Genomic DNA, 26507 nt, shown 5'->3' with positions numbered 1-26507 from the left:
ATGAATGAGCGTTTCAACTTTTATTAATAATTCAGCAGTTACAAACAAGAGTCTTCGTGAGACTTTATTACATCAAATGTGCATAAATAAAGACTATTACTCTTCTCGTGGGCACCATTGACAACACTTGGTTCAGAATGTAAGCTGTTGTTTCGAGGGCATATTCCCAAAAGAAAATAGGGAGTGATGAGTAGCTCATCATCGATCTAACCATCTCCATTAGAGTTTGGTTCCTTCTCTCTGACACTCCGTTTTGTTGAGGTCTGCTAGGTGATGTAAGCTGAGAAGCGATACCTTCTTCTTTAAGAAAGTCATCGAACTCTCCAGACATACACTCACCACCTCGATCAGATCGAAGGGTTTTGATCTGTATGCCAGTTTTCTTTTCCACTAAAGCCCAGAAGACCTTAAATACCTCAAAGGTCTCGGATTTGTGTTTGAGCAGATAGACAAAATCGTATCTTGAGTAATCATCGGTGAAGGTAATGAAGTATTCGTATCCTCCCCATGCCTATATACTGGGTGGACCGCATACATTAGAGTGTACGAGTTCCAACAACTCAGTGGCTCTTCGACCCTTAGCAAAGAAAGGTCGCTTAGTCATTTTTCCTTCTATACAAGATTCACAAGTAGGCAATGAACCTATTGCAGAGGCTTGAAGTGGACCGTCCCTCACAAGTCCCTTATGTTGTCAATGGTGCCTACAAGAAGAGTAGTAGTCTTTATTTATGTACATTTGATGTAATAAAGTCTCACGAAGACTCTTTCTTGTAACTGCTGAATTATTAATAAAAGTTGAAACGTTCATTCATTTTTCATTTTTTGTTTGAAGCTTTATGATAAACTATAGTCTTTAGTCCTTAAGCAAACCTAACAACAAATGAAGAGCCAAATATAGATTTGCATGAACAAACTCTTCATGATTTGCTTAAAATAGTATATTTGCAATCTAAGGGTCAAATGGCTATTGATCCCAATATGATTGTTAGGGTTTTCTATGATGTCTGGTTATGGGGCATTGAGAGTTGGAGACTCTATAGTTCTTCTAGATATCTTCTGAAGGTACTGAATTGATCAGTGCACTTCTAGAGACAGAATAAGAACAAACCATTTAACCTCTTACGTCTCGAAGTCACTACGTATCAATTGCATCGTGCTTACCTCAATCCTGAAATGAGACATGTCATTTCATAGCTTACGTATTCTCATTTGAGAAAGTTAGAGTTCTAGATTCACTATGTGATATAGACAAGATTATTGGTGAAATACTAAGTTATGAAGATGTCATGAGTAACTTTGTGAAGATCTCAAATATATGGAATTCATGTGCAAGATTGCTAAAATGCAATGTATATCACCTCATGTTTTGTTCCTTAGAATGTGAATAAATAAAATGGTCAGTGTCCAAATTGAGTCATGACTCTTTTTGATGAATCAATGTGACTTGTTAGCTCCTCGTCAATACATTGTTTCTAACTTATTCACAAGCGACAAATGAGTTGAGAAAATAACAACTTGAATGGTAAAATGGTAATTTTGTAAATCACATCTAGTTGATGATATTCATGAAGGGTAAACACAGATAATATTCAATGGATCGACTCATTGCGATTAAGTAGAATTCTTGAGTAGAAAATATATTCATTTGAACCGAAAAATTTTCAGTGTCAACTCTTTAGTGAAGTCAGTTGATATTAAACTAGAACTTTGAAAATGTTTGTGAACTTTTGAGTCCAAATATGCTAGCTCAAACTTTGTTCATTTGGATCCATGAGGTCACTACCACAAATCATTAGAGTACGATCGGATCCATGAGGTCATTACCACACGCTTTTAAGTTTAGATGGTGTAATTTTTGTTTTTTTTTTTTGGTTTTCGTTGATGAGAAACGAGATATTTATATATATCTATATATATATATATATATTAAGGAAAAAAAAGGTTTAATTTCGTACAGCGTTACGTATTTGGCATATTTCCCGGGACACTCGAAAAAGAGGCAGTTGGACTTGGAGCGAAAATCGAAAAAGAGACAGAAGTAAATGACAATTTGCCCTGAAATTCCCACATTAGCTTCGTTTTCACGGCTTAATAGAATCGCAAATACCTGGGAACCCCAGGCCCATTTCCGTCCCCACAATAAAAGAAAAAGAAAAGAGAAACGACAATCCAACACAAACGCACACACTCTCTCTCTTTCGCTCTCAATTGCATTGCAGCAGCTCTTAGCAAATACACAACAACGCGAAAGCCTCGACGGCGCACGTAACCGCCACCTCAACCTTTTCAATTTTATTATTTTTTCATTTATTCAACACCAAAAGCAAAAACGGCGATTCCGACGGAGCGGCGGCGAGGAGGATGGGCGGCGCCGACACCGGCACCGCCGCGTACAGCGCTACGGAAGCTGCTGCGAGTATCATCGGTGGCGTGCGGTATTCAGTTCGGCTGGGCGCTTCAGCTTTCGCTTCTGACGCCGTACGTTCAGGAGCTCGGAATCCCTCACGCTTGGGCTAGCGTCATATGGCTCTGCGGTCCTCTCTCCGGCCTCTTCGTTCAGCCTCTCGTCGGCCTCATGAGCGATCGCTGTCGGAGTCGTTTCGGTCGCCGCCGTCCTTTCATCGTCGCCGGCGCGGCTTCTATCGTCCTTTCCGTGCTTCTCATTGGCCACTCCGCCGACCTCGGCTGGCTCCTCGGCGATCGCGGCGTCGTCCGTCCACGCGCCGTCCTCGTCTTCGTCTTCGGATTCTGGATCCTCGACGTCGCCAACAACATGACTCAAGGTCCTTGCAGAGCCTTGCTTGCCGATCTCACCGGTACGATGCTTTTTCGTGCTTGTTCAATCATCATATCTGTTATTACTTTACCATTCTCGCTTGATCTCCATTTTTTTTTTGGATCTTTCTTTTTCCTTTTCGGTGACAGTAATATAATATAATAGCTTCAAGTAAAGTTCTCCTCATGTGTAGCTTTTGCTCTGTCCCGTTAGGTGAATGATTCCTGCCCACTTTTATTATTTTTTTTCTTTCTAAAATAAGCATTAAGCTTGATCTTATGACAATTCAGTGTGTTTGTTGCGTCTCATTCTAATACCGAGGCTTAGGCTTAGCTCGAAGATTGTTTATCATGAAGTCTTAGATCACGATTGTCGGTTAAAAAGGTGTCAATCACGTTTGTTTAGTTTTGGTTAGCTATTTTGTTCTTTGTTTAAGGTTAAGCCAAAAGATTTTTTTTTTTTTTTTTTTTATTTTTAAAAGAAACACCAGACTTTATTAAAACACGGCAAAAGCCGAAGAACAAGGAAAGAGAATACAAGAATTTATAAAAGAGAATCCGAAACAAACCAAAAGCCCTTGAAAACTTAAATTACAGCGAACTAGACCAATCCCTAGCCAAGTCCGCTAAAGAGAAAGAATTGAACTCGTTACAAGAAGAAAAAATCCATAGAGCGATACAATGGTTTAAGCTTTCGATCAAGGCATTCAGAGCCAAAAGATTAAGATGGTAATTAAATGATTAGCGCAATTGCACAACATCAATATAATGACTAGCTCGAATATTGTTTGTAAGAGACTTGGAAATATTTGTCTAGGACTATAATGGGCACGATTCAGCGACATTTGTTAGTTTCGTTTAGGTCTTTAGTTCTTCGCTTAACAAATATATTGAGTAACTTGTAATGATTAGCGCGATTGCACAACAGCAATACTCCACGTAATTTTTGCTCTAAAATTAATAATGGATAAACATCACTCTACAATCTGTATGGTATTCATAATTAAGATGTGATGACACCGATAATGAAGTGCATTGAATTTTATCAGTTCTGTATTATGACTAGAATATCAAGTACTCTAATCAAGTGCCAGTGTGGTAATACCATAGAGTTTATCTGATTATTAAGAATTCTAATGCCTATGCGGTATCACTTTAGGGAAGGATCACCGAAGAACCAGAGTCGCGAACGCATATTTTTCTCTGTTTATGGCTGTTGGTAACATTCTCGGCTTTGCTACCGGGTCATACAGTAGCTGGTATAAGATCTTCCCGTTCACACTCACGGAGGCGTGTACGGTCAACTGCGCAAACTTGAAATCTGCTTTCCTTCTTGACGTTATGTGCATCGCGGTCACCACCTATTTCAGCGTCACAGCAGCTCAGGAAGTGCCTCTCGGCTCGGGTGAATTGTCCCCGCTCGTTACCGAGGAAGGGGTTGGCGGAGATTCAAGCCCTGTTCAAGAGGCTTTTATGTGGGAGCTATTCGGTACTTTCAGATACTTTTCTGGACATATTTGGACGATCCTTTCGGTCACTGCTCTGACTTGGATTGGCTGGTTTCCATTTCTTCTCTTTGATACCGATTGGATGGGCAGAGAAATCTATGGCGGCGAGCCAAACGATGGGAAGAACTACAGTGATGGAGTTAGAATGGGCGCGCTTGGTCTGATGTTGAACTCAGTTGTTCTTGGGATCACGTCGCTTCTCATGGAGAGGCTTTGTAGGAAATGGGGTTCGGGGTTCATATGGGGACTGTCGAACATTGTCATGGCACTTTGCTTTCTTGCTATGCTCGTTGTCACATACGTTGCCAATAAAGTTGTCCGCATTGGCGATAATCTACCTCCGGATGGAATTGTTATATCCTCGTTGATTGTTTTTGCAATTCTTGGATTTCCATTGGCAGTAAGTGTTCCTCGTTACCCTTCCATTGAATGGCGCAGAAACTTTTTTTTTTTTTTTTTCTCTAAAAATTAAAATTCTTGTTTAGTTATCTAAGATTTTGATAATCAGCTTTTCATTGGTTAGAATTGATGTTTTGTTGCTGCGTTAAAAAAATATTTGAATTATGTCAATTTATTTCCCTGATATGGCGAGGGAGAGAGTGGAAGAGCAGAGTCTACATCTCCAACGGTTCTTTTTTATGCTCTGTAAACTGATGGATATATCCATGTTTTTTTACTACGAAATTTTAATCTCTCATAATTTGGGTTGCTCTAAAAGGAACTGACAGTTGCAAGGCAGAGGATGTTCTGCCGTCTAATAATTTTCTATCATAAAGTTCACTTATAATTATTTACACTCATCACCAAGTTACTCCTTACGTCAAGAACTGTTAGATCTGAAATTTGAGAAGATTGAAGACAGTAATAGAGTGCCATTTGCTGGATACTTGTGGACACCGATACTCATCCCAGCCCGTTTGCCTTTTCCGTTAGCTCACATCCTTTATATTTTGTGGCAGATCACGTATAGTGTTCCTTATGCAATGATTTCGGCACGTATTGAGGCTTTGGGGCTTGGCCAAGGTAGATTTTTGAATATTGTGGATGCTAGCATTTTCTCAAGCTATTTAATTTTTTATTTTTGTAACTCCTTATGTTTTCATTTACTTTTTTTTTTTTTTTGCAGGTCTGTCAATGGGCGTCCTGAATCTGGCCATTGTGATGCCACAGGTATCTTTCATCTACTGCTTTATATATTGCACTGATGTGTGCATATGCATTAATGTATCCCTGGTTAAAACCTTTCCAAGTTTATTTATAAGTCATTGGATACACCGTATGTGTTGTCTATTTTAAAAACAATATACTCAATGTATTCATTAATGTTTGGGTTTAATATATAAATTGGTGGTCACAAGTTGTTGCTCGTTTCAAGCATATTTTGTCTTTCAATAAAAACTTCAGTGCTCTTGGGTTTCGACCACTGCTAGAATAATTGTTTGTTTTATATTAAATGAGAGATACCAATAGGGTATAAGTGCCCGATGAACATGTTCAACGAAGAGAAGAAACATAGTAACATAATAGCTTCTCATGTGTGATCATTGAAGTGACGTCAATGTATAAAGTTACACTTAAGTTACTGTATCCATTCCTCTTGACCATAAAGTCATGAAGTTCCACTAGGAAGAAAGGACGTTGCATTACTTTTATATCTCTGTGCACCATTGTGTCCATGCATTATATCTCTGTTCACCATTGTGTCCATGCATTATCTTTGGGGGTGGTGGAAAATTTAGGTGGAAACTTGTTGTCAAATCCTGAATTTACTTGGTCTAGTTTTCCATGTTGTATTTTTCTTTAATATTTTATTTAGCTGTTGCAGATTGGATTGGTTATAACCATTGCATGATCCTTGCTTTCTTCATTATATTTTATAAAATTTGTATTCACCTTTTTAATGCACAAACTAACTTCGTTGATTACAGTTCTTCTGCATATATACATTTACAAAAAAGCTATATCTGGTTTTGGAATCTAGGCTTAGCTTTTATGGCGGCAGTTACTACGGAGAATGTTAAAATATGGGAAGACTATGGAGTGATAGTACCCTCATAATTTTTTGAACTTAGTTCTTTTTTGGTAGTAGTTTTCCTATGTAAAGATACATGGAAATCTGTTGGGTAAAATGATGGTAATTTTTAAACTTCTATAATCAGATTAATATGAAATGTGGGGTTGGAAGTCCATTTTGAAACTAGTAGGCTCACTTAATGATGCTTTTAGTTTATTGTTAAAGGAAGCATCAAATTATGACTGGCATTCATAAATTGATGAATTAATTCAAGTGTACTTTCCCTGCAGGCTATTAGTTTTCCCCTTTAAAGAAGTAATATTGGATTTTATTTTAAATACGGCTGTAACAATGACTACACATATGTTCTTTGAACTTGGGAAATGTAGGACCCTGTTGATCTTGATTTATATTCCTTGGCGTCTCTGTCATTGATAAATTCTTTTTTAAAGTTACCAATTCATTTTGATGTCATTGTTGAAGACACTATAAGATTGTATCCAACGAGTCTGTTCTAAAAGAAATTCTAACGGTGCGGTGCTTTCGAGAGTATGAAAAACCTTTTCCCCGATGATAATCAACGACCCTGAGAGACGAGTATTATTTTCATATGGATGATGTGAGACTGAATTAAATGATATACCCTGGAAATAAATAAGATGGCACTTTCATGACATGCTTGAATAAATAAGATATGGTAGTGAAAATGTTTGATTATGTGTGAATACAGGTAGTGGTGTCCATTGGAAGTGGACCATGGGATCAGCTATTCGGTGGAGGAAACTCTCCTGCCTTTGCTGTGGCAGCAATTGCAGCCTTTGCCAGTGGAATATTGGCCATCTTGGCCATTCCTCGATCTGCTGCCGCGCACAAGCCAAGGACCGTAGTAGCTACGTAGAGGTATATCTCTTACACCCTCTTGATACACATTTAGAGACAAAAATACTTTGTGGAACAACCTGAAACAACTACTGTGACATTGATACATCATTGCTTTCTTTAGGCTTTTCAATCTCTCCACTTACAACGAGCTATGGACACACGACACGAACTGAGAATTTTTTTTTTCCTTTTTCTTTTCACCATCGATTGATAGGACGTATTAGTCGTAAAAGCTATTTGCCTTTTGCAAAAAGAGCGATGTATGTTGAAGTAATGGCTGTCACTAAACTTGGATAAGAAAAAAGACAATCCACAGTTAGTGCGGAATTTTTTCTCCAACGAAGCCAATCCCACCGGATGGAACATCGCTCTATTTTTGCCTTTTTATTTATTTATTTATAATAATGTATGTTCCGTTTCCATGGAGAAGTAGGTGAAGCCTCTGTAAGTGTAGATTCCAAAGTTACTATGTTACATACTTCCCTACCGATCGAAGATAAGTTGCTTCGTTTGGAAATTATTCTCTTTATCGAAATGTTGTTTTTTCTTTTACGGCAAAATTAGATTGTGCGTGGCTGTTCAATCATCTCATGTATATATGTGCATGATGTATATTTTTTTTTTAATTTGTTTATAGAGTGTAGTGAAATTTGCTTGGTGGCCAACAGTGAATATGTGGATTGTACTGATTGAAACCTTGATAGAGACACGTCCATTATGCTTCTGCTGATATGCATTTTTCGAAAGCAAATGAGGCGTAATTTCCTTTATGATTGTTCCCTCTTCTTCTTTTTGTTAATTATTTATATAAATTCTTGTCCCGCTTGCATCTGAACATTGGAATAAATTCTTAGCGTTTATTGCACTTATCAGTATCTATGAAAGTCTGTTTCGCTTTCAATGCTCTCATGCATGAGCGTTATTTATACCGATGCCTCGGAAGCATTTAAAAGAAATATATGTCTCTTTGAGTACCATTTGCTTTTTAGTGATTACTGTTTCACATTTGAGAAAGGAAACAGGCGGGGCAAAAATTGAGACACCTACAAAAACACCCACAATGAGGAGATTGAAAAAAAAGAAAAAAAAAAAAACTTTCTTTTCCAATAGAACAACATTTTATTATTATTAGTGGATTCTATTTTTACATTTTGACACACAATATACTAGAAATAGATGGTTGGTATTTGGGAATGTAGAGGCTTTTTACATGCAAAAATTCCGAACGTACATCTGGCACGTCTTTAAGTGTCTCTTTGCCATGCTTACAGGTTGTTAACATGACAAAGAGCATAACTCTTTTAAAAAATATATTAACAAAATATAAAAAGCATGCATAGATTGAATTTGTTCCGGTTTCACGAGGGAATATAATCTTTGTTGTTAGAATTCCAAAATGTCATGTCATTTCCAATTTTTTTCTCCTGTCCGAAACTTGCAATAACATTGGTGTTGTACATCCCTATTAAGGTTTGTTGTGATGCCAAAGGAAAAGCAAAAGGAGAGATCAAATTCTGTCTGTTCTCCACCATCACAACCAACTTGGTCTATGAAATAGTTGTTTTTTTTTTTTTTTTTTTTTTCCTGATTGATCAGAGAAGGTGACACAAATGCACATATTTCTTTTTTTTCTTTTTCTTTTTTTTTTGTTGCTCATATTGTGATGATAATGCCTGTATGTCTCAGCCTCTTCATATTACTAGAACAAGCCCGTGAGCCCCACTACCATTTCTTGAAGATGCTACATTCGAAAAGGTGGCCTTCTTCATGTTATATTATAATTTCATTTCCATTACATATATATTTATATACATAAATAAATTAATAAAATTGATTAATGAATGTCCACTGGTTGTGTTCTTTTGACACATAACTCTCATCCACAGATAACTTATTGAGCTCTTTCAGACGCATGAATATCTGACATTGGAGGTGGTGTAATGGGGTTATTATATTACATACAAACAAGCCAATAAAAAACACCCTCAATATATATATATATATATATATATATATATATATATATATATATATATATATATATATATAGGAGTAGCTGCAACAAATACTTGATATGTGTCGATCATGTCAATAGTCCAATAGTCTACTTTTTTTTAAAAAAATTCCTTCAAATTTCATTTTATTAAAAAAATAACCCACCAAGCCGAAATTTATTTAATTAACGATTAATTAATTAATTAAACTGAATAATTAATTTAATTAAGTTCGGTCTGATAGACTATTTCTCTAATAAAATGAAACTTGGATAGATCATTAAAAAAATGTAGATAATTGACCAGAATTAACTAGTTGCAACAAATACTTGATATATATTTAGTTGCAACAAATACTTTAGGATATTTATCTTTTTATCTTTTATTTTTATTTTTTAGAAAACTACAAAACTAAAGTTTTTCTCAGAAGCTTGCTTTCCAAAATAATAGTGATTTCAAAACATATCGAAAATGTTATTTTTAAAAATAATTAGAACGATAACACCTTTTCCGTATACATCATGTATACATAATATTATTTTAGTATACAATTTTCAGTATACCTACAATCAGTGTACATTATTTTCAAACCTGTAATCTATAGTATTCAATATACCTACAATTAGTCATTATTTTCAGTTTTTGAAACATGTAGTTATTATACAATTTCAAAACAGTCATCTGGAAGTATAAATGTCACTTCACTATAAAGAAGGTGTAATTTTGGATAGAAAATGTTAACTTATGTTATTCTTGTAATAAAGTACAAAAAATCGTTATCATAAGCAATTTCCTCTATTTTGTTTTGCTTAAATAGTCTATAAAGTTTGTACACATGTAGCACTGTGGCCTTTCTACTAAATTTCAGTCAATTTTTACAAAATCTTAAATGTGCAAACTATGTGATTATATTAAATTTTAAATGAAAAGACACTGAAAAAATGTTTGAACTTTATTAAGGGTTTGAGCAACAAAATTCTTAGGGTTCCACATTCATATTTAATCAGAAATAGTTTTTTTTTTTGTTTTTTTTATCCCAAACATAAGTTACACAAGTTTTAGATTTCAGATTTTTCTAAATTGACGAAAATTTTGATGGGTAACGAGTGGTAAATTTTCAAAGTTTCATAGACAACTTGTTGACGAAGAGAAAAGTATAGGGACCCGGTCTACAAATAAACGTATTTTGTTTAGCAAATTATTTTTGCGGTGACTTGAACCATTCTCCTCATTTAGGGGCAGCGGTGTAATTTACCACTTGAGCTAGCAACACTTATTACAAATAAGCGTATTAATAATGCATGTATGTATATATTTCAAACTGCAGTTTCTGCTATAGTTTCAGTTGATAATGGTGGGGCTGGACTTTCTCTGTTTCGGCCAACAGAAGTCTCTCACTCTCTCTCATATACACACAGACAGACTCATCTCTGTTGTGAGAAAAGGGATACAAATTAAATGGATGTTATTGGAGCACGTAATCATCTCTCTCTCTCTCTCTCTCTCTCTCTCGTGTTTCCCTTTGTGCGTCTTCCTCTTCTCCATAAACCCACTTACTCTTATCTCTCCCATTAATAACCCACCGCTCGTGGTCCCATTTCATCGTTTGATCAAGCGCAAAGATAAAGGACCCAACTCAACTTATATAAATCATCATGAAAATTTGTTACTACAAGATCGATAGGCAGGTATTTGTAAACGTGCTGTCCTCAAAAGCGAAGTACATAATTGTGTGACGATTCGGATTTGGTATGGAGTGGGATAAATAGTGGTTTATTTCATATGTAATATAATGGGGTCAAGGAGATGAAAGTACAAAGACAACAAACGCAAGTTTTTTAAAATTAAATAAATGTATATTTCTTTTTCTTCCTTTTAAAAGTTATACGTAGTTCCTTTTCTACTAATCACGGTTAATTTAAATATAACACGTTTAAACAATAAGTCTTCATTGGTGTTAAAATAAGTACTGTTTATTTGAGATATTTGCATTGATACACAAATTTATTTAAAATAGACTTTGAATTACGATTATATACATTTTTTTAAGACTTTATGAAGAGAGATAAATATACATTTATTTAATTTATAAAACTATAATTATTAAATTCAATATACCATTGAAAGTTAGGCTTGTATCCAAATTTTTTGATGTAATTAATAAGGCTGGAATTTTTGTACTTATCTCACCCATCTCTCTGATGAGGGGAAAAAAAAAAAAACTCCACCAGAGAAAACAATTAAACTTGTGTGAGAACAACTCAACCACATGTTAAATACATAAAATATATAAATTCAATATATAATCTGTAATAATAAGAAAGAAATGTGGGTCCTGAAACTGGATTTACAGCAGAAGCTTTTTTTGTCACTTATCTCACTCTCAAGTGGATATAGGAAGAAGATTTAAGTCAGAGGAAATGTCTTGGTGTATGAGGAAGGGGTTAAAACAAAGAAGAATGGGTGAAATCACATGGGTTGTGTAAAAACCGAACATGCATGGCTGCTTTATAACATGGAGACATTTTCCACTGCCTACAAAATTTGCTGCCAGGCATTATCCATAAAAGAAAAATATCATCAACTCAACTTATCAAAAATATTCTTTTTTGTCACGTCAAAACAAGTAGAAGAAGGGAGGGAATTTTTCCTATATTTTTTTTTTGTTTTATTTATTTATTTGCTAGAGAGAGCTAATTAGCTAAATCCACTTGATATATATGGAACTTGATATTTAACTTTTAAACCTAGGGAAAGATTTTTAAAACATTATCTAAAAACTAACTCAAGATTTGAAATTAATACCACACACACTTAAAAATACTTAAAAGAGCCTACCTACCTTTCACATACTTAAAAAGAGTGATCATAAACATATTTCATTTAACAATAGATAATTAGGCTATAGTAGTCTAATAATTCATATTCCTTTTAAAAAATGGTCAAAATTTGGTGTAAAATCTTTTGGGCCACCAATAGCTAAAAAAAAGAAAAAAATGGTTAGAAATTGTAATGAAGAAAAGAATTATTGAAATGGTTGTCGAAAGAAATGTTGGTTGATTAGTATGTAGAAGGAAAGGAAGCATTGAGAGTTTGAAAGGGGTGGGACCCACACGCATGCATGTGTGTGTGTGTGTATATAAAGGGCGGTGATGGAGGGTGTAAATCGCAAACTCACTCAGCTATACATCTCCAATCTATTATGATGTGCAACGCAAAAGCGTCATCTCCAAGGCCAAGGGAGGAAGAAGAAGAGCAAGGATGGCCGAGTGGGTGGGAGGCGGTGGAGGAGATGAAGGAGATAGGGAAGATGACAGGGGCGACGGCGATGACGGGGCTGGTGATGTACTCGCGGGCGATGATATCGATGATGTTTCTGGGGTGGCTGGGGGAGGTGGAGCTGGCGGGAGGGTCGCTGTCCATCGGAGTGGCCAACATCACGGGCTACTCCGTCATCTCCGGGCTGGCGCTGGGGATGGAGCCCATCTGCGGGCAGGCCCACGGCGCCGGGAGGAGCGCGGCCGTGACGCTCCACCGGACGGTGCTCCTGCTGCTGGCGGCGTCGATGCCGATCGCGGCGGCGTGGGCGAACATGGAGGGCGTGCTGGTGCGGTGGTGCGGGCAGGACGCGGCGGTGTCGGGCGTGGCGCAGACGTTCATCCGCTTCTCGATCCCGGACCTGCTCTTCCTGTCGCTGCTGCACCCCATCCGGATCCACCTGCGGGCGCAGGGGGTGACTCTGCCGGTCACGTGCTGCTCGGCGGCGTCGGTGCTCCTCCACGCGCCCATCAACTTCCTGCTGGTGGTGCGCCTGCGCATGGGCGTGGCCGGGGTGGCCCTCGCGGCCGTGCTCACCAACGCCAACCTGGCGCTGCTCCTGCTGGCCTTCCTGCTGCTGTCGGGGCGCTGGGTGGGCCCCACCAGGGAGTGCCTGCGCGGGTGGGCGCCGCTGCTCTCCCTGGCGCTCCCCACCTGCGCCTCCGTGTGCCTCGAGTGGTGGTGGTACGAGCTCGTCATCCTGCTCTGCGGCCTGCTCCCGGACAACCCCACCGCCGCCGTGGCCGCCATGGGGGTGCTCATCCAGACCACCTCCCTGCTCTACGTCTTCCCCTCCGCGCTCGCCCTGGCCGCCTCCGCCCGCGTCGCCAACGCCCTCGGGGCCCGCCGCCCCGCCCGCGCCCGCGCCGCCGCCGCCCTCTCCCTCGCCGCCGCCCTCGCCCTCGGCCTCGCCGCCGCGCTCTTCGCCTTCTCCGTGCGCCACCGCTGGGCCCGCCTCTTCGCCCGCGACCCCCACGTGCTGCGCCTCGCCGCCGCCGCCCTCCCCATCCTCGCCCTCTGCGAGCTCGGCAACTGCCCCCAGACCGCCGCCTGCGGGGTCCTCCGCGCCACCGCCCGCCCCGCCCTCGCCGCCAACATCAACCTCGCCTCCTTCTACCTCCTCGGCATGCCCGTCTCCCTCGCCATGGCCTTCTTCTTCCGCCTCGGCTTCCCCGGCCTCTGGCTCGGCCTGCTCGCCGCTCAGGCTTCCTGCGCTTCCCTCATGCTCTACGCCGTTTGCACCACTGACTGGCCAGCCCAGGCCCACCGAGCCGCAATCCTCACCGACGATCATCTTCAACAAATTGTCATTGATAAACCTTCCTCCGATACTCAGCCCCTCATTACTACAACCACCACGCACTGATCATCACGCATTATTTGCTACCCTTGATCATCTTTACTTTACATATGTATTGATTACTATATGAATCCCTTATTTTTGCCTCCACCCGAGGATACTAACTAGTGTACTGCAAAGTTTCTTATATTTGATGCTGGTTTTTTGTTTGTTTGTTTTATTACTGTTTCGGTTGTTATGCTAATAATTAACATCAGCTGATATTTGCGAGAGAGAATCTTGATTACACACATGTGTACTTTTTCTCTTACTTAAATAATAATGTACCTTTTTTTTTGGGTTGGATTGTGCGTGCATGTGTTTGGAGAGAGAGAGAGTGATTGTCGGTTGTTTTGAAGCTTGATCGAAGAAAAAAAAACATGTATCAGTGTCCATTCCAAAATAGGCAACAATCTTGAACACCAATATAAAAGGGAAAATCCTAATCCCTTATAAACTTATTACTCTAATCTCAACCATCCTTTTTATTTTCTTATATATTTTAAATATAATTAATTTTTATCTACCCTCAACTTTTTATCACAGTAGAGAATAATTGCGGTTTAACTTCGTGTTCCACAGTTCCATGGAGCTAATTAGATAAAGGAACCAAGCTACCACAGTACGTGCACTCTCCGTTCTTCCACAATTTCCATACCAAAAAGAAGAAGGACCGTGAAACCAGTTGTCTCGGATGTATTATATTGTTTTGTACTATATATTATTCGTGTTATTATATATGCTTCAGGTATTTTTAACGTACAGACAACCAGGGTTTTATTTCTTTTCAAACAAAGATTACATACACAGTACATTTCATAAACAGGAGTTTCAGCGTCATGGTCAAACAAAGGATGCTTATATTACAAAGCGTAGGTTAGATTTGATAATCTCTTAAGAATGCGTCATGGTAAATTGAACGTAATTTTTGTTACAGCTGAGTCCTCATATTTAATAGACATATATCAAATCAAATTAAAGTTGTTCAATTACATTACATATATAAATATATGTCAGTATATCATATCAACATTAAAGCTGTACATTTACATATATACCTACTCTTTTGGAAGGCTTATTCGTATATCAATCGAGTGTCTTCTGTGTCCACGTGAAGGGAAAGAAAGATACCAAGACGCAGAAGCGACAATTTTCATAAAATGATACCTTACAAGCACTTGAATATATAATATTAATTATTAAGTGGTATTTATAACTCACCCTATCCTATGCTTTTTCCTTCATTTCAAAATTTCAGACACAATATATATAACATTGAATTTTAAATATAGCTGTATGCAATTATTTATCACCTAAAGACGAATTCTTTAGAAAAATTGCACTATAGCTTACTATTAATATTTTGAAGTTGTTATCTTTGTCGGGGTTCTCATTAATAATAGAAAAAATGGTACAGAATAACCATTTAAAACTTATTGATTAGCAAAATAGTCAAAGTTTCAATTTTTCAGCAAAGTAGCTAAATTTACGTTTTCAAAATTTTTTTGACAGCCAATATTGAAATTTTTTACGATTATTATAAGCAATTTATCACTTTCAAAAAAATTAATCTTGGGGTCAAATTTTTTTTTTTTTAAATCAGATTGCTGCACATTTTGGCTATTTTACACAATTAAGACAAACCTTGGCTATTTTGCAAATTCATAATTTTAAATTGATTATTTAGCTACACCATCCTTAATAATAATATCTAGAAGTAGTAACATGATCGTAACTTAAAATTGCACTAGGATAGTTTTGACAGACAAAAGATTATGACAATCGTCCTTAAAAAAACGAATAAGTCCCAACCACAAGTGTCGAGTGCTTTGAAATTTTATGTGAAATTTTCTCTATATACAAATGAATTTAATAAAAAATAAATAATAAATTATAATTGTTGAAAAAAGCGTAAGTGATTAGTGAGGTAATCATTCTTTGAATTTTATTTGGGGTAACTGTTGACGTGAGATCGCCTCAAAACAATCACGACAATTCAGGAGAAATAGTTCGATTTAGATTTGTAAATAGACTTCAGCAATTCACGATTTCCCACGTCTCCTGGTTGAGTAAGTGATTAGTGAGGTAATCGTAGTTTGAATTTTATTCGGGGTAACTATTGATGTGAGAATCACCTCAAAACAGTCTCGAAAATTCAGGTTAAGGAGTTCGATTTAGATTTTAAATGGACTTCAACATTCAGTTACGAGATCAAATCCAATTCATAAAGGAAAATTGACGAAAAATAAATAAATAAGGATATATAATTAAGCGAAACATGACTCTAGGCCTTTTATTGAATTACAATAGCGATGAAAATAATTGTTAAATAAAATAACAAGAAGGTTAAATCACAAGAATAAAGTGCTCGGGGTCGTAGTATAAGCGTAGGGATATGACAGAGAAACAATGTCGAAATCGCACATCGAAAGCGGTCTTTAGCGTCTAAACACTGGCTATATATCACTCTTGACCGGGTCTTGGAGTAGAGATTGAGAAGATGGTGCGTTGAAAGATCTTCGGCGCCCAAGTCGTTAGGTAACTATTAAAAGAGCGTCTTGTAAAGTGAGCCAAGCTAACACGGATGCGGGTTATGAGGAATGTTAATACTAGAAGAGCTCTGTCAGTTATTATTTTGTTGCAGCGAGCTTAAACATAAGGTAGACATCCAGCTTGGTAACTCTTTGTTGACTTCCATCTGGGCGTCAAGATTTCTCTTGGCTTGGACCATATAAGCTATTTGTGCCCAATGAATGGTCGAAGTCCAACATCAACATTTGATTCCGCAGTTTATTCAGTACAAGATAGTGGATAAACTAGAAAATACGATATACCCGAGCTAAAGGACTTCAAATGGGATTGAGGTCTCAGTTTGAGCTCGTTCGATTAGTTGTGGCATGTGGAAGAATCTAGATCAGAGATACCAGACTTTGCTAAAGAGCTGACGAACGTTCAACTTGAACTCGCTTCTGATGGGTTCAACTTGTTCGGGGAAGTGAGCTTATCGTATGACATGTCGCCGGTGGTACCGACTACGTATAACTTGCCTCCCTTGTTGTGCATGAAGACGGAGTACTTGATGTCGAACTCACCTGGAAGACGTATTCTTGTAGCCTGTTGTTGTAGAGCTGAAAAAAGTGTGCGAAACTTGGTTCCAACTGCGAGATGGGATCAACATTAAAGTGTTTCAATTGCGTGCCTACTCTGGACTGATTTTTTTGACACGATCATATTTATCGCGATGGAGTGGAAAAGGGTATCTTGTTTGCCCAACGTGCAGCTCTCAAACTCCATCATTGTGTGTCAGAAATAGAATCGTCTATTACGACAATTGTTGATACATGCTACTCTCACGCAGGTTGAGAAACCACAAGATGCTATCATGGAGATATTGAGTAAGATCAAAATTATTTTTTACCTGCATTCTTTTACTTATCTCCACGCACCCGTGTGCTCCGTGCACGCTCTAGAATCGCCAAACACGCCCGAAATCCGTGGCACGATCCCTGATGTGCGTCCAAAGGCTTTCCTAAGCCTCCACATCCACTATAAATACCCATTCTGATCAGTGATGGGGGGAGAGGCATGTTAGGAATTCTTGCCCACGAGAAGATACTTATGTAAATTCTCGTTGAAATTATTAATAAAATAAAGTTTGACATTTATTATCTATTTGAATTGAAAGCGTTATTTCTTATTTAATGAGATTTATTAAACATTCATTATTCCATAGCCTCCGTATCTAACTGAGTCACGTGCTGGGCACCTGAGTTCGGGCGGTGTGCTAAAACATGGTCGATGACTGATATACGCCTGGAAAACTATATCTAAAGTCATATATGTGGAACACATAGGTGCAGGCTGATCACTATGTGGGAGCATTCTACACTTGTGGTAAGTGTACGACCTGGACAGGTCTTGGTGTAGATGTGTCGTTTAAGGACCATTACGACACACTAACCGAGGCCACTATGATGGTCACAGTGAGACTTGATCTAAATCCTGAAGTGATCATGGACACTGGGTTATGTTACTGAGCTCTTTGACTCATTCGCTAAAAGGCTATTCATGCTAATCACAGTTTATGTCTTGGGAGTTTTCTCAGAGCATAATTCGAGTGGGAAATGATTTACAAATACGGAATCCAGCCTTCCTGAAAGAAGGTTAATGTTCTCTCACCTAAGGGTTGATTCCAGAACCGATAGATTGCGCGCACTTTCGAAGTAAGTAACATTCGAAAGAATCTTTCGTTGGGGAAGCAACAATGCTTAGGGCTGATATGTATCAAGAGAAGTATAAATTGACTTCTCTTGACACGGGTTGAACCTGGAGGATCTTGATCACGAACTGACTATATCAGTGGACACTAGTCACGATGAGTAAATATAATTCTAGTATAAAAGAGAGTTCAGTCTTGGCTTACAAAGTGGAGTATTTGACCAAGATTAAACGAATCGATGGAAAAAGAGAAAGGACTATTTCGTCTTTTTCATCGGATTTGTTAAGCTTCTATTACTAGGTCCATAGTCCCCGATTCGGCTCTGATAAAGGCGGATAAGAACTTTCGTATAATAATGTTTATCATTATTAATCTTACTTGCTGTAATTGTGATTGACAGCATTAATTCTGGAAAACGGGTATTCGCAGAATTAAATAAATATTTATGGTACAATTGTTTATTTATTGTTTGATCAAGTAAATAAACAATTATTAATTATTTGTTTATTGTTGGACCAAGTAAATAAATGATTAATTGAGTTTTAAGCAATTAGGCCTTGCACACATGGAAAAATCGAATTGGGAATTTTGGCATAGGATTTGCGCAAATCCCCTTGGCCGTGTGCCATCAAATCCGATTTTTTCAATATTGGTATTTACCAATATTTTCTCTTTAGTTGTTTAAATAAAGGAGAGAGAATAATATAAGATATTGTCCTATATTTTCTCCTTATCTAAAGGAAAGTATTTAGGAGAATATATTTAAAGGGAAATAATATATTCTCCTTTATTATCTCACTAAATAAAATATTCTCTATTTAAATAGAGAATAATATCACATAGATATTGATCTGATGGATGAGAGAAAAAGTAGGATTCACTTGTTGAGATCCAATGGCCTAGATTTAACCCACTAGTGTGAACACAATAAAAGGAAATAAAATATTCTGGAAGATTCCATGAATATCTCCTTTTACTACTATAAATAGGGGTTCATGAGAAGGCAAAAATAAGCAATTATTTTGTTAAAATTTCGTGCATCACTAGTCTCCCTTGGCCGTGCATCTGCCTCCCCCTCCCCTCGGAAATTCGTTTCCATTCTTAGTAAAATAAGAGAGAGATCTCGAAACACCTAGTTTCGTGATCTAGTGAGATAAAGAATGTGCCCACTCATCTTTCTTATTCGTCTCGGAGATTACGTTTCGGAAGACTAAAGTGTCATCCTCGAGTCCTTCATCAAGACGACGCAAGGAGTACGCGATTGGATTAGGAGCATACTGTAGCTGAACCGAAAATCAATGTAAGTACTCGTTTACTCTTATATCGGTTGCTTGACTTATATGCTCTCGTATAATTTTAATTAACGTAAATCTAGATCTTGTCATATAATCAATGAATTAATTAGCTCATGATTAGCGTAATTAATTACTTTTCCGCATTTATATGGTTATATGGGGAATCATCCCCGACAAGTGGTATCAGAGCTAGTCGATTTACTTAATTAATTTATTCGTTCATGTGATTAAATTTAATATGGTTTGAATGAATTTATATTTTGATATGAAGTTCATGCAATTCAATATATGATTATGTGAATTGTGATTTGTGGTTGATCGTAGAATTTTTTATTCTCGCTTTTCTAGATTTTATGTACACCCAATATCAGAGCTAGTCGATTTACTTAATTAATTTATTTGTTCATGTGATTAAATTTAATATGGTTTGAATGAATTTATATTTTGATATGAAGTTTATGCAATTCAATATATGATTATGTGAATTGTGATTTGTGGTTGATCGTAGAATTTTTTATTCTCACTTTTCTAGATTTTATGTACACCCAAAATTCAAAGGGTATATGATTTTTTGTAAATCTATTGTTATTATTATTATTGTTGTAATCTGACGAGCGATGTTCTTGATCATGACGATCGGCGAGAGACGGACCCACAACGAGGAGTGATGGAGGAACCATCGGAGAACCACCACGACGGAAGGAAAATCCCGCCGTGAAGGCGGGACAAGAAGAACACAAGGGACGGCCAAAAGACCGCCCATGCCTCCGTGCTGCACCACTCGGCCGTGCAGCCTTCCTGGCACACGGGCCGATGACTCGGGTCGAGTCCCACCGTGGCGGGTGGGCTCGAGGATAATCCGGGCTTGGGCCCGGATGCCCGGTGGGCCTTAAGGCCCACCGAAAATAAAAAAAATAAAAAAAATTTACCGAAAAAATTAAAATTTTGAAGTTTTATTTAAATTATTTATATGGGCTGGGCCCAAGTAAATATTATTTAAAACATTGAAAAATAAATGATTTTGATATCGATTTGTTTTTCTAAAGGACATATGATTGGGCCTTGATTCAAATAAATTATTTTTTCGAAAAATATGAAAAATTAAATATTTTTTATAATGATTTATTTTTTCATTGAGACATATGAATGTGCTCAACCAATATCCATGAACCAATGTGATTGGGTTCATCTCGTTTTAACTTTATAAGAGTCAATTAGGTACGATCAACACAAATCAAACCATGCTTGCTATGCTTGTTTATTTAATTGCTTTGCCATGCTTGTATGCTATAACTTAGATCATGTATCGTATGTTAATAGTTGTCATGGGCTTTCATTCATTAAAATTGTCTAATTGGATTAGGATAGTTAATTAATGAATGAGTTGAACGGATCAGAGAGCTTTGTCACCAAGCCGATAAGAGGCTAAACTGAGAGGTACTTAAGAAGACCTAGTGTCTCACCTTCTCTACTGGGAGCTTTTCCGTGAAGGAATACTATTAGGATAATCAAGACTAGAATATCACAATTTTCCTAATCACTAAGCTATATCGAAACTTATTGTTTTTAAGGGTAGCTTAGAATCACTCGAGTTTTTAATATGATTTAATAAACACGAGTGTATCAACTAGATTAAAGTTAATGCTAGGAAATTAAAATACTAAAAGTATATTGAGTCTTAGGCCTCCAACATTGACACAACACCGTGAGGATGAAAGATCCCCTCGTGATCGGCGGTTTTCTAAACATGGTGGTCAGTTCCATTCGGAAGGGTTTTTCTGATTCCAATACCAAGGTTGTGTCTCTGACGATAGGTGGGAGGGTTGATCTCTGCGTGTACTAGTTACGCTAGTGCGTATGGGCTAGATTTCTTTCACTGAAATGTTGGGTCGACTCATGCATGAACCAACCGGTGGTTGCTCATGTGGCCAACGATTCCTATTAAAATGGTAGTTAGTGAGCATAGTTATGAAGGTACATGTACTGTGATTGTTCACTAATCTGAGATGGTTCTCATTTTCACTAGGTGCACTCCGTTACGTCACCAGAGTGAAACGGATTGTGACTATTAGTCGAATTACCTTGGAATATAAAAAACTGGGTCTTTTAAATCTTTAGTATTTTTCCCCATGCTTATGCATTATGTTTTTTTATTTCCTAAATTTATATGATGAATGTTTTTTTTATTTTCAAATAGTAATTTATGTACTTGTATTTTATTAATTTCAGCATGACTTCGAATTATAATCTCTTGAAGTATATGATGGATAACAAAATGAAGTCTGGTGAATGCGTAGTTTTCTATATGAGAAACATGACTGATTGGATGAATCTAGCCGCCTTTCGGGACACAAAGATTGATGAGGCAACTCGGGTTGAAATCATTCTGAATTCACTCGCCGAGGAATACGCCGACTTTGTCATTTACTTTCGTGGTTTTGGCCCGGATTATAAAATGACGAAGTTTCAAAGCGAACTTCTTTCTTGGCGTGATGGTTTGATAGAGCATGCGTACCATCAGGTGCAACCGAGTTTGGCACCACAGCCTCGTCCACCTTCACCAGAAGATTTACCATTAGAGAATGTTCTCGTAATGGAAAGGCCATCACTTATAGTGATTCCTGATGATGATGGCATCAGCCCTGAGTCGTGTGAAGGTAATGTACCGTTCACTCACTTACATGTATTAGAAGCATTATATGCTGGAGATTCTCTCTCGTCCTGGATAATTGATTCGGGGACAACTAATCATGTTTGTACAACCTTACAGGTGTTTGACACGTGGGAGGAACTGAAAGGAGACGAACTACAGCTTAGAGTGGGTAACAGAGAGTCCGTCACGGCTAAAGCTTTAGGAATAGTTTGACTCCGATATGGAAATAAATATTTGATATTAGATTCAGTTTATTTTATTCCTGGGTTCTGTAGAAACCTAATTTCAGTTTCTGAATTACTTAAACAAAAATTTTATTTATCTGTGAATGAGAAAACTATGAGTGTTTCTTTAGATGGAAGATTGATATGTGATGCCTTATTATATAATGGTTTATATGTATTAACTCCTGAAAATAAATGTTCATTTAATGCTGAAATGTTTAAAGTAGCTAAACCCACATCTAATAAGAAAATTAAACTGTCTAGTGATGAACAAACCTATTTATGGCACTTAAGACTTGGTCATATAAATATAAAGAGGCTAGAGAGGCTTTCAAGGCTTGGGCCGTTGAAACACCTTCAAGTGGGAACTCTGCTTGTTTGTGAATCCTATATTGAAGGAAAAATGACCAAGCGATCTTTTGCTGGAAAAGGATTAAGAGCCACCGAACCTCTGCAACTTGTTCACTCTGACGTCTGTGGACCAATGAGTGAAGCTTCGAGAGGCGGTTATGAATACTTCGTCACATTTACTGACGACTATTCTAGATATGGTTTCATTTACCTAATGCAATGAAAATCTGAAACTTTTAGTAAGTTCAAAGAATTTCGTGCTTGTGTTGAAAACCAATTGGGTAAGACTATTAAGACCTTTCGATCGGATCAGGGAGGCGAGTTCTTAGACACTGAGTTCACCGATTACTTGCTTGAGCATGGGATTGAGTCGCAATTATCGGCTCCTGGTAACCCTCAACAAAATGGGGTTGCTGAAAGGAGAAATATAACTTTATTAGACATGGTAAGATCCATGATTAGCTACTCTTCACTTTCAACATCTTTCTGGGGTTATGCATTAAAGACGGCCATGTATATCTTAAATCAAGTTCCTTCAAAATCTGTATCCGAAACACCCAAAGTACTATGGAATGGAGCACCTGAAGGATTGCGTCACTTCCGTATTTGGAGTTGTCCCGCTCATGTCTTGAAAAAGAAATCGAGCAAGCTGGAACCAAGAACAAACATTTGTTTCTTTGTTGGTTATCCAGAAGGGACAAAAGGAGGTGTATTTTATGATCCTATTGATAGGAAAACATTCGTTTCAACTCATGCTACTTTTCTTGAAGATGATTATGTTAAAATTCATAAACCTCGAAGTAGAATTATACTCGAGGAAACTGTTAGACCAACCCCGAAGACTAACGTCCAAGGGAATCCATCTCCACCTACAATTGTTGTGAGAGTGGGAGATGAAGAAGAAAACACAAACGTTAGTCCAAGTGCTACACTGCCTCGTCATAGTGGGAGGGTCTCTAGAGAGCCCGACCGATATCTTGGTTTTGAAGCAAACGTCGTTGCCTTGGATGGGAACGACGACGACCCCGTGTCATTTAATGACGCCATGGTCGACAAGGAAAAATGGCTAGAAGCCATGAATCTAGAGATAGAGTCTATGCACTCGAACTCAGTCTGGACTCTTGTAGATGCACCCGAACAAATTAGACCGATTGGGTGCAAATGGATATATAAGAGGAAGAAAGGAGCTGATGGACAAGTCGAAACCTTTAAGGCTAGACTTGTGGCTAAGGGTTTTACCCAAAGAGAAGGAATCGACTACGACGAAACCTTCTCTCCTGTAGCCATGTTTAAATCCATCAGAATTCTTCTGGCCATTGCCGCTCATTACAATTATGAGATTTGGCAAATGGACGTAAAGACGACATTCTTGAATGGCTATCTGGAAGAAGAAATCTATATGGCTCAACCAGACGGATTCATAGAAAATGGTCAAGAGCACAAGGTTTGCAAATTATTGAAGTCCATTTATGTACTCAAGCAAGCGTCTAGATCCTGGAACCAAAGATTTGATGAGGTAATCAAGACCTATGGTTTCGAACAAAACCTTTCTGAGCCTTGTGTTTACAAGTACTCGAAGAAAGTAGTTATTTTCTTAGTCCTTTATGTAGACGATATCCTCCTTATAGGAGCGATATTAAAGTAATGTCTGACATAAAGGAGTGGCTGGCAAAGCAATTCCAAATGAAGGATTTGGGGAATGCTGCCTTTGTTCTAGGAATCCAAATCATTCGTGATAGGAAGAACAAACTACTAGCTCTGTCTCAAGGTACTTATATAGATAAGGTACTTTCTTGTTTCTCGATGCAAAATGCCCATGGGGTGTTGTTGCCAATTCGTTCAGGAAAGTTCCTGTCGAAAGAGCAGTGTCCTAAGACACCGTAAGAAGTGGAGGATATGAGTCAAGTTCCATATGCCTCAGCAGTTGGGAGACTGATGTATGCCATGTTATGTACTAGACCCGACATATGCTATGCAATGGGAGTTGTTAGTAGATACCAGTCAAACCCTGGTCAAGAGCATTGGGTGGCTGTTAAGCATATCCTAAAATATCTTAAGAGAAGTATAGACATGATGCTTGTATACACAAGTAATGACTTGGTGATACAAGGATACACTGATTCTGATTTTCAGGCAGACCGTGACATGTTGAAGTCAACGTCTGGATCAGTGTTCACTCTCAATGGAGGAGCGATTGTCTGGAGAAGCGTTAAGCAATCTAGTATCGCAGACTCTACTATGGAAGCTGAATATATTGCAGCTTCCGAGGAAGCCAAAGAGGCTGTTTGGCTTAAGAATTTCCTAGCCAAACTGGAGGTAGTTCCTAAAATGAACAAGCCTGTGCAACTCCACTGTGATAACACTGGAGCCAACGCAAACTCGAAGGAACCTCGCAACCATAAGAGAGGAAAGCATATAGAACGAAAATACCACCTTATAAGAGAAATAGTTCGAAGAGGAGACGTGGCAGTCATGAAGATCTCGATGTTGGACAACACTGCGGATCCAATGACAAAGGGACTATCTGAACATGTGTTCATGAAACACGTGGGAGGAATGGGCCTTAGATACCTGCCATATCTTCTCTAGGTCAAAGTTGGAGATTGTTAGGAATTCTTGCCCACCACTAGTACAAAAAAGACTTTTGGGTGCGACATTTTTCGCACCCAAAAGTCAATTTTCGCACCCAAAGATATCTTTAGGTGCGACTTTTCCGCACCCGAAAGTCCGCACCTAAACGTCTTGGGTGCGAAAAGTCGCACCCAAAAGTCTTGACTTTCGGGTGCGACATTTAGGTGCGACTTTCCGCACCTAAAGTCGCACCTAAAATGTCACCAAAATCCGTGGAAAAGGCGGGCAAAAGAGCATTGGGTGCGACTTTGTCGCACCCGATACTTTCCCGCCATGACAAGAAATAGTGCTTTAGACGTCACTCTATTATAAAGTGACTTTAAATATTTGGAAAAACGTAATTATTATCAATGCTTTAGTTGTCACCTGATTTAAAAGTGACTTCTATTCTTAATTTATTTATAAAAATAAAAAACAATTAAATACATTCAGCCTCAAACTTTGAAACACATCTGCAACATACTTATGAACGAGAGATCTTCAGCCTCAAACTTTTTTAATATCATATCCAATAGAGCAACAATAATAACAAAAATTGCACGGTTAATTAATTAGCTTATAATATGACAACAACAAGTAGTTTGCAACAATTGATGATGATAATAATATATCAATTAATAATTAACTAATCAACTCTGTCCTGAGACCGAAGAAACTTCAAATAGCTCGCGGCCTCGTCGAGCATGGAAGCCGTGTCCATCTTGGTCCCGCCGGGGACGAGCCTCTGTAGGACCCGAATCTGCAAATTAGTGAATCGAGTCGTATAGAAACTACAAGAAGAGCCATATTTAAAATAAAAATAATCTAAATAAAAAATAATTCTGAAAATAAAAAGGATTGGAAAAGCAACGGATTCTGAAAATAAAGAGCCATACTTTTCATACCGAGAAAAATCTATGTCATCTCCTAAGTCATGGCAAATGTCCAATTAAAACGTATCTAAATATAGGTAATATACGCATAAAAAGATGTCAAAAAAGGGTAATGATAGAAAAGGTACAGTGCACCTTATTCAAATTATAGTGCTCTACCTAGCCTCAATTGCATTCTCGTTGTTCATTTCCGGTCTTCAAAAACACAAACCGGTCCTGGAGCTCCTCCAAAGAATCTTACTAGTGAAAATTACAGATAAAGAAAATTTAGTAAGCAGGTGTTACAATCTAATATATGTATATATATATTGGAACTAAAGAGACTAGGTATAGTTATTACCAGGTCCTCTCTTTGTAAATAGATGCCATGAAAATTTGACCTCGTGAACAAATGAAGCTATATTCTAAAAACTTCATTACAGAAAACGGGAT

At 38.0% G+C, this 26507-nt stretch overlaps 2 protein-coding genes across 2 annotated transcripts; both read left to right on the top strand.

Moving 5' to 3' along the window:
- Positions 1-2284: 2284 nt before the first annotated feature.
- Positions 2285-7949, top strand: SUT4 (sucrose transporter 4; the record flags this gene model as incomplete). The annotated part of the gene is made up of 6 exons (XM_089618922.1): positions 2285-2816; positions 3935-4683; positions 5243-5306; positions 5410-5453; positions 7028-7197; positions 7301-7949. Coding segments are annotated over 5 exons (1557 nt in total), but the record flags the coding sequence as incomplete, so codon positions are not given.
- A 4406-nt stretch (positions 7950-12355) lies between these two features.
- On the top strand, positions 12356-14077 carry LOC149390064 (protein DETOXIFICATION 48-like). The gene has a single exon (XM_089619274.1). The coding sequence runs from the start codon at positions 12376-12378 to the stop codon at positions 13855-13857; it is 1482 nt and encodes a 493-aa protein (XP_089475400.1). The 5' UTR covers positions 12356-12375; the 3' UTR covers positions 13858-14077.
- Positions 14078-26507: the final 12430 nt, after the last annotated feature.

This window comes from Urtica dioica, chromosome 7, assembly GCF_054948205.1.
Source record: "Urtica dioica subsp. dioica isolate 48M chromosome 7, U.dioica_male_clone48M_v1_H2, whole genome shotgun sequence".
Classification (NCBI taxonomy): domain Eukaryota; kingdom Viridiplantae; phylum Streptophyta; class Magnoliopsida; order Rosales; family Urticaceae; genus Urtica; species Urtica dioica.
Note: the sequence above shows the minus strand (reverse complement) of the source record. Positions and strands in the feature narration are given on the sequence as shown.

What these genes read in the sequence shown, in the direction of transcription:
- LOC149390064 (XM_089619274.1), top strand. Translation starts at nt 12,376, where the DNA reads ATGATGTGCAACGCAAAAGCGTCATCTCCAAGGCCAAGGGAGGAAGAA.